The sequence below is a fragment of the Calypte anna genome, chromosome 10 (assembly GCF_003957555.1).
Source record: "Calypte anna isolate BGI_N300 chromosome 10, bCalAnn1_v1.p, whole genome shotgun sequence".
In the NCBI taxonomy this organism is placed as follows: Eukaryota; Metazoa; Chordata; class Aves; order Apodiformes; family Trochilidae; genus Calypte; species Calypte anna.
The window spans coordinates 20,667,521-20,680,340 of NC_044256.1; the positions used below are offsets into that span (position 1 = coordinate 20,667,521).

Sequence of the window (12,820 nt, forward strand, 5' to 3'; positions counted from 1 at the left end):
AGAAACACTTCTGGGATCTTCTCTCCAGTTTCAGGGGCTGGGAAGGAGCTGGGAAACAGAGTGGGAGGGAAAACTGGGCTCCTTTGCATCATTTATGGAGAGGCCTGAGGTCTGGGATGCTTCTCAGCACCTGGGCCCAGCAGAGCTTTGGTTTCCAGGAAGGGGAAAATGGGGAAAATGGCCCCAATGTGGCCCCACAGCTGCTGGGATGCTTCGTGCATCGTTCCCAGGTGCTCCCTGACATCCCTGGGACCTTGGGAAGGGGCAGTGGGAAGCAGGGAAGTGGGATGGGGATTGGTGGTGACATCTGGCCTGGCTGGGAGCGTTTTTCCCAGCAGCTTGGGAAGAGTTGAGGCTCTTCCCAGGCACTCAGGGGGCTCTAGAAAGGAGAAATGGTTGAGAAGTTGAACTCCAGGGAAATCCCAGTCACTTCCTTCCGGGCTGGAAAAAAACCTCAGCTGGCAGATACTGCTCCAGAAATATTCATCTGTCTTTTGTCCTTTGTTTGGACCACGGCACTGGGATTAAGCCTTGATGTCTGCCCAGTCCACCCACTGGTTTGGACAAGCTGGAGAAACACCCAGAGCTCCCTTTGCCTCTCCCCCTGCTCCGTGCATGAAGGACAAGTGGCTTCTCCTGGAGCAAACTCTGCCCCCCAAGAAATCCCCCCTTGGGAATCCCCCCCCAACTCTCTCAGGTCACTGCAGGGTGCAGAGGGAGGGATCTGCTCTGGTTTTTTGCTGGTTTTGGGAGGGGCAAAGCAGAGCAGTTCTGTGCTGGGGGGGGTTCAACCCCTTGGGAGCTCAGCCCTGGGCTGGATGACTCTGCCTGGACATTATCCCAGTGCTAACATCATCCCAGCATCCCAGCCCTGAGCACAGCATTGCTCATGGAACCTCAGCTTGGGTTGGGCTGCAGGGACCTTAAATCCCCCCCCCAGTGCCAAGCAGGACCCCTCCCACCCCCCCAGGGTGCTCCAAGCCCCATCCAACCTTGGACACTGCCAGGGATGGGGCAGCCACAGCTTCTGGGGGCACCCTGGGGCTCAGCACTGAATTTCTCCCTCCCAGCTCCTCTTTTCCAGTTCCAAGCCATCCCCCCACATCCCATCAAGGGATGGAGCATCCATCCATCCACCCAGAGCCCCTCTTGGGGTCACCTCCCTCACCTGCTTCAGGGGGATGACAAGGAAGGATCTTAAATCCCCCCCAGTGCTCCCCCTGCCATGCTCAGGGACCCCTCCCACCCCCCCAGGGTGCTCCAAGCCCCATCCAACCTTGGACACTGCCAGGGATGGGGCAGCCACAGCTTCTGGGGGCACCCTGGGGCTCAGCACCCTCACCCCACAGAATTTCTCCCCAAAATCTCCTCTCCATCTCCCCTCTCCCAGCTCCAAACCCTTCCCCCTCATCCCATCCCTCCAGGCCCTTGTCCCAAGTCCCTCCCCAGCTTTCCTGGAGCCCCTTCAGGCACTGGGAGCTGCTCTGAGCTCTCCCCAGAACCTTCTCTTCCCCAGGCTGAACACCCCCAAATCTCTCAGTTTAGCTCCAGAGCTGCTCCAGCCCTTGGATCATCCTTGTGGCCTCTCCTCTGCCCTAAGATGGAGGGGGTGGGTAGGGGACAGGCTGCTTTGCAGCAGGGTGTCCTTTTCCCCTTCCTCAGCAGATTTATTCCGGTGTTTATCGGAGCCCCAAGGTGTTTCCTGGGGCTGGAGCCTCGGGCTCAGCTTCCTCTGCCTCTCCAGCTGTTTGTGCCATCAGCCAGATGTGCACAGGAGGAGCCCACGAAGAGCTTTGCTGCAGGATCTGTCTCCCCAAAGGGTCTGGGGTTGGTGGGCATGGGGGGTAAATAAAGCAAAAAGGATGGAATTTTTCATTTTTTTTTCTTTTTTTGGGGTGTGTGTGTGTGCAGCTTTTCACAGGGGCTCAAGGCCACCTCAGCACCAACCAAAGGAAACTTTTCTCCATCCTCTAAGCCTTCTGACTTAATGTGAGATCCTTAGAACCAAGATTTGACCAAGGGATGGAAGCATTCATGTAATAATAAGAATTTTTTAAATATATCTAAAAAAAAAAGCATCTCGAGGATGCTGGGGGCATTTTGATTGTATCCATGGCAGTGATGATAAAGAGCATTTCCAGGTGGGATTTTACAGCTCTGGAAAGGCTTCCATGGGTCTGGGGAAGGGAATCAGAGCTGTTCCTGTGCTGGAAATCCCAGGGAAGGTGGATGAGTCCCTGTGGCATCCCTGATGTTATCTGGGAGTCAAAATTCTTATGGCTTAACCCTTCTGAGATCCTTAGAACCAAGAGTGACCAAGGGATGGAAGCATTCATGTAATAATAAGAATTCTTTAAATATATCTAAAAAAAAAAGCATCTCGAGGATGCTGGGGGCATTTTGATTGTATCCATGGCTGTGATGATAAAGAACATTTCCAGGTGGGATTTTACAGCTCTGGAAAGGCTTCCATGGGTCTGGGGAGGGAATCAGAGCTGTTCCTGTGCTGGGAATCCCAGGGGATGTGGATCCCTGCATCCCTGATGTTATCTCAGAGTCAAAACTGAGCCATCCAAACCCTGATGGCTCAGCTTAAATCTTCATTCTGGCTGTGGGCATCCCCTAAAGGCAGAAATACCCATAATCTGCTTTTATTTCGAGCTGAATAAATAATCCTGACCCCAACCCCCTCCCTCCCCTCCTTCCATCCCCCTGGCCTGGATTGGGTGGAAACTGCTTTTATTTAAAAAAACAAACCCCACCAAACCAAGAAGCACAAAGCCCTCAGCTCCCTCTGCCCTGGAAGCCCTGGGACTGGCACCATTTTAATAAAAATTTGCTGGGTGGCAGCCTGCAAAATGGCTTTTTTTTCATCTCCCCCCCCCTCCCCATCCCTGGTGCTTGGAAATCCCCAGCCCTGAAGCCTCCCCCAGCCCGGGGGTCCCCACGCAGGGTTTGGGGTGAATGGAATGGGAGTTGGGGTTGTGGGCTGGGGATGGAAACAGCTCCGGGTTTTCTTAGGAAAAAAAAAAAAATATCTTTATTTTTGGAAGGGCTTTAGAAGGGAGCAGGAGGGGATCCTGACACCAGAGGATATGGGGGGGCTGGGTGCTGCCTTAGGGGTGCTCAGCAACCCGGGAGGGGTTTGGGGTTTTTTTTTTTCTCCAAAAGCAACCCCGGAGGGGTTTGGGGGAATCCCTCTGGGCATCAGCAACCCGGGAGGGGTTTGGGGGATTTTTATTTTCTCCTAAAGCAAGTTTGGGGGATTCCTCCGAGCATCAGCAACCTGGGAGGAGTTTGGGGGATTTTCATTTCTCCTAAAGCAAGCCAGGAGGGGTTTGAGGGATCCCTCCGAGCATCAGCAATCCAAGAGGGGTTTGGAGGATTTTTTTTTTCTCCTAAAGCAACCCGGGAGGGGTTTGGGGGATCCCTCTGGGCATCAGCAACCCGGGAGGGGTTGGGGGGATTTTCTTTTCCCCTAAAGCAAGCCAGGAGGAGTTTGGGGGATTTTTATTTTCTCCTAAAGCAAGTTTGGGGGATCCCTCTGGGCAACAGCAACCCGGGAGGAGTTTGGGGGATTTTCTTTTCTCCTAAAGCAAGCCAGGAGGGGTTTGAGGGATCCCTCCAAGCATCAGCAACCCAGGAGGGGTTTGGAGGATTTTTTTTTTTCTCCTAAAGGAACCCGGGAGGGGTTTGGGGAACCCTCTGGGCATCAGCAACCCGGGAGGGGTTGGTGGGATTTTCTTTTCCCCTAAAGCAACCTGGGAGGAGTTTGGGGATTTTCTTTTCCCCTAAAGCAACCCGGGAGGATTTTGAGGGATTCCTCCTGGCATCAGCAACCCAGGAGGAGTTTGGGGGATTTTTTTTTTTTTCTCCTAAAGCAAGTTTGGGGGATCCCTCCGAGCATCAGCAACCAAGGAGTGGTTTGGGGGATCCCTCTGGGCATCAGCAACCCGGGAGGGGTTTGGGGGATTTTTTTTTTTTTCTCCTCAAGCAACCCAGGAGCAGTTTGGGGGATCCCTCCAAGCATCACCCACCCAGGAGCAGTTTGGGGGATTCCTCCGAGCATCACCCACCTGGGAGGAGTTTGGGGGATGTTTTTTTTCCCCTAAAACAAGTTTGGGGGGTCCCTCTGGGCATCAGCAACCTGGGAGGGATTTGGGGGATTTTATTTTTCTCCTAAAGCAACCTGGGAGGAGGTTGAGGGATTCCTCTGAGCATCAGCAACCCAGAAAAAGCTTGGGGGACTTTCTTTTCCCCTAAAGCAACCCGGGACGAGTTTGGGGGATTTTCTTTTCCCCTAAAGCAACCTGGAAGGTGTCTGGGGGATCCCTCTGGGCATCACCCACTGGGGTCGGAGGAGCTGGAAGGGTTTGTGTGGAGCTGGAAGGATTCACGTGGTTTTTTTCTCAGCCTGGCTAGAAAGGGGATGCCCTGGGGGATGGCGAACTGAATTTTTTTTAATTTGTTTTTTTTTTTGCTTTCCCTCTCTGCACAGAGCTCTTGGCGAGTCCGATGAGAGACCTCCACAAATCCAGTGTGCTGGGGAGCAAGCACGGCAGCCTGGTGAGTGTCCTGGCCAGGGCTGGGACAGAAAAAAGCAGGGAAAAAACTCTCTGACCCCTTGCTGCTAAAGAAAAAAACCTGAATTTACAGCCCAGACCCTTCCAGCTGATCCACACTCCCCCCAGCTTGGTGTCATCTGTGAATTTGCTGATGATGGACTCAATCCCCTCATCTAGATCATCAGTGAAGATATTGAACAGCACTGGGCCCAGCACTGATCCCTGGGGGACACCACAGCCGCCATTTTGGACACCACAGCCGCCATTTTGAGGCAGCCCCGTTCAGCACCACTCTCTGGGCTCTGGGCACAGAGTGCTCCTGGCTGATCCATGGGCTGACAGCTTTTGCAGGAGAATCCTGTGGGTTAAGGTGTCAAAGGCGTTGCCTTTTCTGCTGGGCACCTTTTGGGGTTGTTGTGTTGAACCTCATCCCCTTGGGGTCATCCCAACTCTCCAGTCTGTCCAGGTCCCTCTGCAGAGCCCTCCTGCCTTCCAGCTGATCCACAGATTTGCTGATGATGGACTCAATCCCCTCATCTAAATCATCAATAAAGATATTGAACAGCACTGGGCCCAGCACTGATCCCTGGGGGACACCACAGCCGCCATTTTGAGGCAGCCCCGTTCAGCACCACTCTCTGGGCTCTGGGCACAGAGTGCTCCTGGCTGATCCATGGGCTGACAGCTTTTGCAGGAGAATCCTATGGGTTAAGGTGTCAAAGGCGTTGCCTTTTCTGCTGGGCACCTTTTAGGGTTGTTGTGGCCAAAAGTGCAGGACCCGGCCCTTGGAATGTTGAACCTCATCCCCTTGGGATCATCCCAACTCTCCAGTCTGTCCAGGTCCCTCTGCAGAGCCCTCCTGCCTTCCAGCTGATCCACACTTCCCCCCAGCTTGGGGTCATCTGTGAATTTGCTGATGATGGACTCAATCCCCTCATCTAAATCATCACTAAAGAGATTGAACAGCACTGGGCCCAGCACTGATCCCTGGGGACACCACTAGTGATCCATTTTTAATTCTATTTTTTTTTCATCCAAAGGGTGTTCTTCCAGCAGCTCTGGGCAGAAGCCTGGGTTGGAACCTGGAAAACAACCTGGGAGGGCTGATGGGGAGGAGGGATGCTTTTTTTTGGGAATCTCCAAGCCCCTCTCTCTTCCTTCTCCCTTTGCCCAGCAGATGTCATGGCGCCCGCAGTACCGCAGCTCCAAATTCCGGAATGTCTACGGGAAGGTGGCCAGCAGGGAACACTGCTTTGATGGGGTCCCCATCACCAAGAATGTCCATGACAACCATTTCTGTGCTGTCAACGCTCGCTTCCTCGCCATCGTCACCGAGAGCGCCGGGGGAGGCTCCTTCCTTGTCATCCCCCTGGAGCAGGTGAGGGAGGTGACCCCAAGAGGGGCTCTGGGTGGATGGATGGATGCTCCATCCCTTGATGGGATGTGGGGGGATGGCTTGGAACTGGAAAAGAGGAGCTGGGAGGGAGAAATTCAGTGCTGAGCCCCAGGGTGCCCCCAGAAGCTGTGGCTGCCCCATCCCTGGCAGTGTCCAAGGTTAGATGGGGCTTGGAGCACCCTGGGGGGGTGGGAGGGGTCCCTGCCCATGGCACACTTCCCGTGGGTAACATCCCCATCCCTCCTGCTTTTCCCTTTAATTCCTGGAGCAGAGTCAGCTACAGATGGAAGAAATTATAATCAGTGTCTTAATTGCAGCTCACAGCTTGGCTCTTTATTAATATTCCAAAATCCAGGAGCTTTGTCTCCACGCTGTTTGCTCCTGCTCCTAAATCTGGTGTTACCAACCAGGATTGCCACCAATTCACCCTCTTTTTTTTTGTTTTTTTTTTGGGGTTTTTTTCCCCTGGAAAACACATCCTGGTGTCATTTCCAACCTGTTCTGCACCCAAAAAATCCCAGGCAGGGCCAAGCTCAGCCCTGGCTGCTGAGTGCCTGCAGACTCCTTTGTACAACCTCATCATTTCATTTTTTTTTTAATTTTTTTTTCTGCTTTTTGAGAGAGGGGCTGATTAGCTCATTAAAAGTAAACTCATTTTCTTTGGAAATCAGCCGTCCTCTAATTAATTGCCATCCATATTTAGCCTAAAGATAATTAAGGTAACCTAGATACTGCAGAGCTCCTCAGGATTTGATTTGCTGCCACCTTTTTTTTTTTATTTTATTATTATTTTATTATTTTTTTTTCCCCTCCACCTTTCTGCCCTCTGCTCAGAGATGTTCACTGGGAACCCCTCTGCTTCCTCCTGCCTCTGACAAAGCCTTTGGGTGTGCTGAGCCATATGCTCCTCTGCTGCCACATCAGAAATCCTCATTGCCTCCTTTCCCAAGTCCCAGATTTTGGCTCTTTGGCCCCTGGGAACCCCCACCCCCTCCCCAGCACCACAAAGCTTTTTCTCCAAAAACCACTGAATTAGAGCTGGGGCTGAAGCTCCAGAAGATGATTTGCTCCTCAAAACACAGCAAGGGAGGGATTTGGTCCAGGCTGAAGGGGAGAGGAGAGGATGGTAGAAAAAATATCTGTATTTTGAGGCAGCAGGGATGGGATGGGCTCCAGCACAACCCAGTGGGGTTGAAGTGATGCAGGGAAGCAGCTCAGGGCATCCCCATCCCTGTTTGTGGCTCCCATTAACCATCCATCCATCTCCCCAGGAATGCTCTCAGCATCCCCAGAGCACCCCTAAAACCCCCACCCAGGGGATGTGGGATGGAGAGAGGCTGAGGGAGAAGGACCTGGGATGATTTAGGAAATCCAGGGTTTGGGTTCCTGGGCAAAAATCCCCGAAAAGGGAGAGAAATGCTGAGGCCACTCTTTTATTTTTCAGCAGAGAGAGAACCTGAAATGGGCCATTTCGAGCCCAAAAAGCAGTTTCCCCAGGTCCCTCAGCACTGGTGTTGAAATCCAGCATCTCCATCCCCACCCCATCCACAGAGGTTTCACCTCTCCTGGGTGTTCCAACACTCCAGGCTGTGTTTTGGGGTATTTCCAGTAAAAAAAAATATGGATCCACAAACCTGAAAGAACTCCCTGGTGTCCTTCAAGAGGCTGGGGCTGGCCCTGGGCTGGCCTAAGGAGCTGAGGGAAAAACAGGGCCAGGGGGATGGGGATTTATTTCAGCTGGAAGTGATTTGATTGGTTTTATACAAATGGGGCTGAGGGTCAGGAAGGGGGGAGGAGAGGAGGAGCTGTTAAGTGGGGGGATGATGGTGAGCTGCTGCTGGTGCTGGGCTTGTGCTGGTGCTGGTGATGGGCTTGTGCTGGTGCTGGGCTTGTGCTGGTGGTGGTCTGATGGTGGTGATGGTGGGATGATGATGATGGGCTGATGCTGGTGGTGGGATGATGATGATAGGATGATGATGATGTTGGTGGTGATGATCAGATGATGATTGATGGTGATGGGCTGCTGCTGCTGGTGATGAGCTTGTGCTGGTGGTGGTCTGATGGTGGTGATGGTGGGATGATGATGATGATGATGGGCTGATGCTGGTGGTGGTCTGATGATGATGATAATGCTGGTGATGAGCTGATGATGGTGATGTTCTGCTGCTGCTGGTGATGGGATGATGATGATGGTGGGCTGATGATGAAGATGGTGATGGTGATGATGATGATGGTGGTGGTTTTGATGGTGATCTGTTGATGATGATGGGCTGCTCCTGATGATGGTGATGGGCTAGTGCTGGTGGTGGTCTGATGAGGATGATGATGGTGGTGGGCTGATGATGATGATGATTGATGATGATGGGCTGATGGTGATAGTGATAGGATGATGATGATGATGGTGGTGGTGAGATGATGGTGGTGGTGGGATGATGATGATGATAGGCTGATGCTGGTGGTGGGATGATGGTGACGGTGGGATGATGATGATGATGATGATGGTGGTGGTGGGATGATGATGATGGGCTGATGATGCTGGTGGGATGATGATGATAGGATGATGATGATGGTGGTGGTGATGATCAGATGATGATTGATGGTGATGGGCTGCTGCTGCTGGTGATGAGCTAGTGCTGGTGGTGGTCTGATGGTGGTGATGGTGGGATGATGATGATGATGATGGTGGTGATCAGATGATGATGATTGATGGTGATGGGCTGATGAGGCTGGTGGTGGTCTGATGATGATGGGCTGATGATGATAGGATGATGATGATGATGATGATGGGCTGATGATGATGGTGATGGGTTGATGATGATGGTGGTGATGGGCTGATGATGATGGTGATGGGTTGATGATGATGGTGATGGGTTGATGATGATGATGGTGGTGATGGGCTGATGATGATGGTGATGGGTTGATGATGATGATGGTGGTGTGATGATGATGGTGGTGATGGGCTGATGCTGGTGATGAGCTGCTGCTGCTGCTGACGATGCTGATGATGGGCTGATGATGATGATGTTGAGCTGCTGATGATGCTGGTGATGGTGGGCTGCTGCTAGAGAAGGCTGTCAGTCTGTCTGTCTGTCAGTCTGTCTGTCTGTCAGTCTGTCTGTCTGTCAGTCTGTCTGTCTGTCTGTCAGTCTGTCTGTCTGCCTGTCTGTCAGTCTGTCTGTCAGTCTGTCTGTCAGTCTGTCAGTCTGTCTGTCTGTCTGTCAGTCTGTCTGTCTGCCTGTCTGTCAGTCTGTCTGTCTGTCTGTCTGTCAGTCTGTCTGTCACTCCTGCTGCTGTCTCAGGAGGGGTTTTATTTTCCCCCTTCTTTGCCCCCTCACCCCACAGTTGCCCCCCAAAGCATCCAGAGGTTTTCTGCAGGGAAAAAAAACCCCCAAAAAAACCCCAGGATTTTCTCTCTCTGTGCTCTGAACCATCTTTCACATCCTTGGAGCTTCTCTGCTGGTGAATTCAGGTCCCATCTCTGCCCCGGGGTTTTTTTGTTGTGATTTTTTTTTTTTTTTTCTCTGCCATCTCCTTTAACCCAGAGGTGAAAAAATAAAATAAAATAAAATAAAATAAAATAAAATAAAATAAAATAAAATAAAAAGATGTGAGGCTTGCAAAGAGGAGCTGACACCCCAGCAGGGCTGCTCCAGGCTCCTGACCCTGATCAAGGAGATCAGGCAAAAAAAAAATAAATGGGATTTTAATGTTCCCTCCGAGAGCTGGTGCTGGGTCAGAGCAGGAAAGGAGGTTGGGAAACAGGGGTCCTTGGGCTAAAAAGAGCCCCGGAGGGGAAATGGGGATTTTTGTCCTATTAATGCTGCAGCTTTGCTGGAAAAGCCTGGGGAAAAATTCAGCTTTTCCTGCCCCCTCTGCCGGTGGAAGAGAAGTGAAACCCTCTGCTTGCTGGGGGGGGAGAAAAAAAAAAAAAGGCTTTTTTCTCCTTTTTCTTCTTTTTTATTTTTTAATTTTATTTTTTATTATTATTTTTTAATTATTTTTATTATTATTTTTAATTTTTAATTATTTTTTTTTTCCAGCCAAGGGGCTGAAGTTGCTGGAAGATTTGCTCCTTCCTGCTGATGAAAACGTGGGAGGTGTTGGAGGGCAGGAACAGGATCTGGGTCACTGAGCTTCCCCCAGCCAGGGATTCAGGGATTCAGGGATTCAGGGATTCAGGGATTCAGGGATTAGGATTCACAGTGGTTTCATGCCCAGCTGCTGGCCAGGTCCCTGGGGGATGATCCCAGGGGAAGCTCTGGCAATAAATTCCTGCTTTTTAAATGATAATTTAGGTTTCTTTATTTGTTTGGTTTGGGTTTTGGGGTTTTTTTGGGGTTTTTTTTTTGGCACCTTGGCCCTGGCCACAGTTTGGGGGCAGCAGCTTCTTGCATTCAGCTTGATTTTCCTCCTGATTCCTTGGGCAGGAACTCGCCTCAGTAACCAAATTCTGCTCCAGCTTCTTGAACAAAAAAATAAAAATAAAAATAAAAATGCTGATGGGGCTCACTGAAGCTGCTTTTGCAAAGGAAATCCCTCAGCTGGCTGCCCAGAATTCAAAATTCCTGGTAGTGCCTTGTGCCATGAGCAGGGGCTGGGGTCCAAGAGCTTGGAGTTCTGCTCTGGCCCCCGTGGAGCTGATGGAAAAATGTAAAAATATGAAAATAAAGAGTGGGGAAAGCCTGAGGTGGGTGGGTGAGCAGCATCTGCTCCTGTGTTAGTAATGAAATAAGGGGCAGGGGCTGCTCCTGGGGGGCTTTGTCACCCTGGGATGGAAGCAGGAGCTCAGCAGGCTGGGAAGTCACCTCTGGAAGGACCATGATGGGGGGCCCTGCAAGGAGATGGGGTCCCTGAAAGGTCCCTGAAAGGAGTTGGGGTCCCTGAACGGTCCCTGAAAGGAGTTGGGGTCCCTGCAAGGTCCTGGCGAGGAGATGGGGGCCCTGCAAGGTCCCTGAAAGGAGACTGGGGATCTCTGCAAGGAGTTGGGGGTCCCTGCAAGGCCCCTGCAATGAGCTGTGGGTTCCTGCAAGGTCCCTGCAAGGAGTTGGGGGTCTCTGAAAGGAGTTGGGGGTCCCTGCAAGGTCCCTGAAAGGAGACTGGGGATCTCTGCAAGGAGTTGGGGGTCCCTGCAAGGCCCCTGCAATGAGCTGTGGGTTCCTGCAAGGTCCCTGCAAGGAGTTGGGGGTCTCTGAAAGGAGTTGGGGGTCCCTGCAAGGTCCCGACAAGGAGCTGGGGGTCCCTACAAGGAGTTGGGGGCTCCTGCAAGATCTCTGAAAGGAGATGGGGATCCCTGCAAGGAGTTGGGGTCCCTGCAAGGTCCCTGAAAAGAGCTGGGGGTCCCTGCAAGGAGCTGGGGGTCCCTGCAAGGAGTTGGAGTCTCTTCAAGATCTCTGCAAGGAGCTGGGGGTCTCTGAAAGGAGTTGGGGGTCCCTGCAAGGTCCTGGCAAGGAGTTGGAGGTCCCTACAAGGAGTTGGGGGGGGTTCTACAAAGACTCTACAAGGAGCTGGAGACCCCTGCAAGGACTTGGGGTCCCTTCAAGGTCCCTGCAAGATCTGGGGGTCTCTGAAAGGAGTTTGGGGTTCCTGCAAGGTCTCTAGAAGGAGTTGGGGGTCCCTGTAGTGTCCCTGCAAGAAGCTGGGGGTCCCTGCAAGGTCCTGGGGTCCCTGTGACCCAGCTGTGATGGGGACCCTCAGAGGGGCTCCATCCTCTGCAGGTCCTGGGTCTGCTGGGAGCTCAGGAGCATCCTTAAAGGGCTTGGAAGAATTCCCATCCCTGGGGGAGGATCCCACGGAGCTGCCTCACACCTCTGGGTGTCATTAAGGGACCCCTGAGCACTTTTAGGGCTCCAGCCTTGAAAATAACCAACTTGAAAAGGGAAGTTACATTTTTTTTTTTTCTTTGTTTGTTTTAAATTCCAGACGGGTCGGATCGAACCCAACTACCCCAAAGTCTGTGGGCACCAGGGCAATGTGCTGGACATCAAGTGGAACCCTTTTATTGAGAACATCATTGCCTCCTGCTCCGAGGACACCTCGGTGAGCTGGGCTGCTGGGGGAGGCCACCAGCTCCTGGGAATCCTCCACTTCCCAGGGAACTTGGGGAATTTCCTCTGCAGATGCTCCAAACCCAGCTGGAGGTGCTGCAGGATGCTGGGGGGGACCCTGCCCGGATTGATGAACTCCAGAGGTCCCTTCCCACCTCTCCATGCTGGGGTGCAGAGGGGAGAATCCCGGGATCATCCTGGTTGGGGAAGGCTTTTGAGAACATGGAATCCACCTCCCCAGAATCTCCTTGAACACCTCTAGGGATGGCAGCTCCACCACCACCTCCCTGGGCAACCTCTTCTGATGCTTCACCACCTTTTTTTCACCCCTTTTTTTCCCTTTAAATCCAATTTTTTCCTTTAAATCCATTTTTTTCCCTACTATCCAATTTTTTCCCTGCTATCCAACCCGAACCTCCCCTGGGGCAACTTGACCCCATTGCCCCATCCATCCTCAGTGGGGAGAGGGGCTCAGCACCCAGCCCACCCCAGGACCTGGAAATCACCACAAGTTCCCCCCTCTTCCTCCTTTTTCCATGCTGAGCATTCCCAGCTCCTCCCAGATGGATGCAGAGCAATGGGCAGATTGTTCCCAGCTCCTGTGTCAGCAGCCCATGGGCTGTCCCCAGTGTCACTTATTGTCACAAGCACTGCTCTTTCTGTGTCCCCTGCTGCAGAGCAGCCCTCCAGCTGTGCACAACAGGGTCTTTTTTTTTTGTTTTTTTTTTTTTTTTCTTTCCTTTTATCCCTTTTTTTCTTTTTTTTTTCTTTTTTTTTTTCAAGCCCAACAACAAGACTATTATTAAACCTTCTGC

At 52.0% G+C, this 12,820-nt stretch overlaps 1 protein-coding gene across 2 annotated transcripts in view; it reads left to right on the top strand.

Annotated features, from left to right (window-relative positions):
- CORO2B (coronin 2B) overlaps positions 1-12,820 on the top strand; it is a 28,423-nt gene that overhangs the window by 7,551 nt on the left and 8,052 nt on the right. Inside the window, exons 2-4 of one of the 2 annotated variants that reach the window (XM_030456846.1) lie at positions 4,499-4,566; positions 5,740-5,943; positions 11,881-11,997. In XM_030456846.1, coding sequence (XP_030312706.1) covers positions 4,516-4,566; positions 5,740-5,943; positions 11,881-11,997 — 372 coding nt within the window. In that variant the 5' untranslated portion in view covers positions 4,499-4,515. The remainder of the gene's footprint in view (positions 1-4,498; positions 4,567-5,739; positions 5,944-11,880; positions 11,998-12,820) is intronic. The other variant, XM_030456847.1, reaches the window with a different exon arrangement.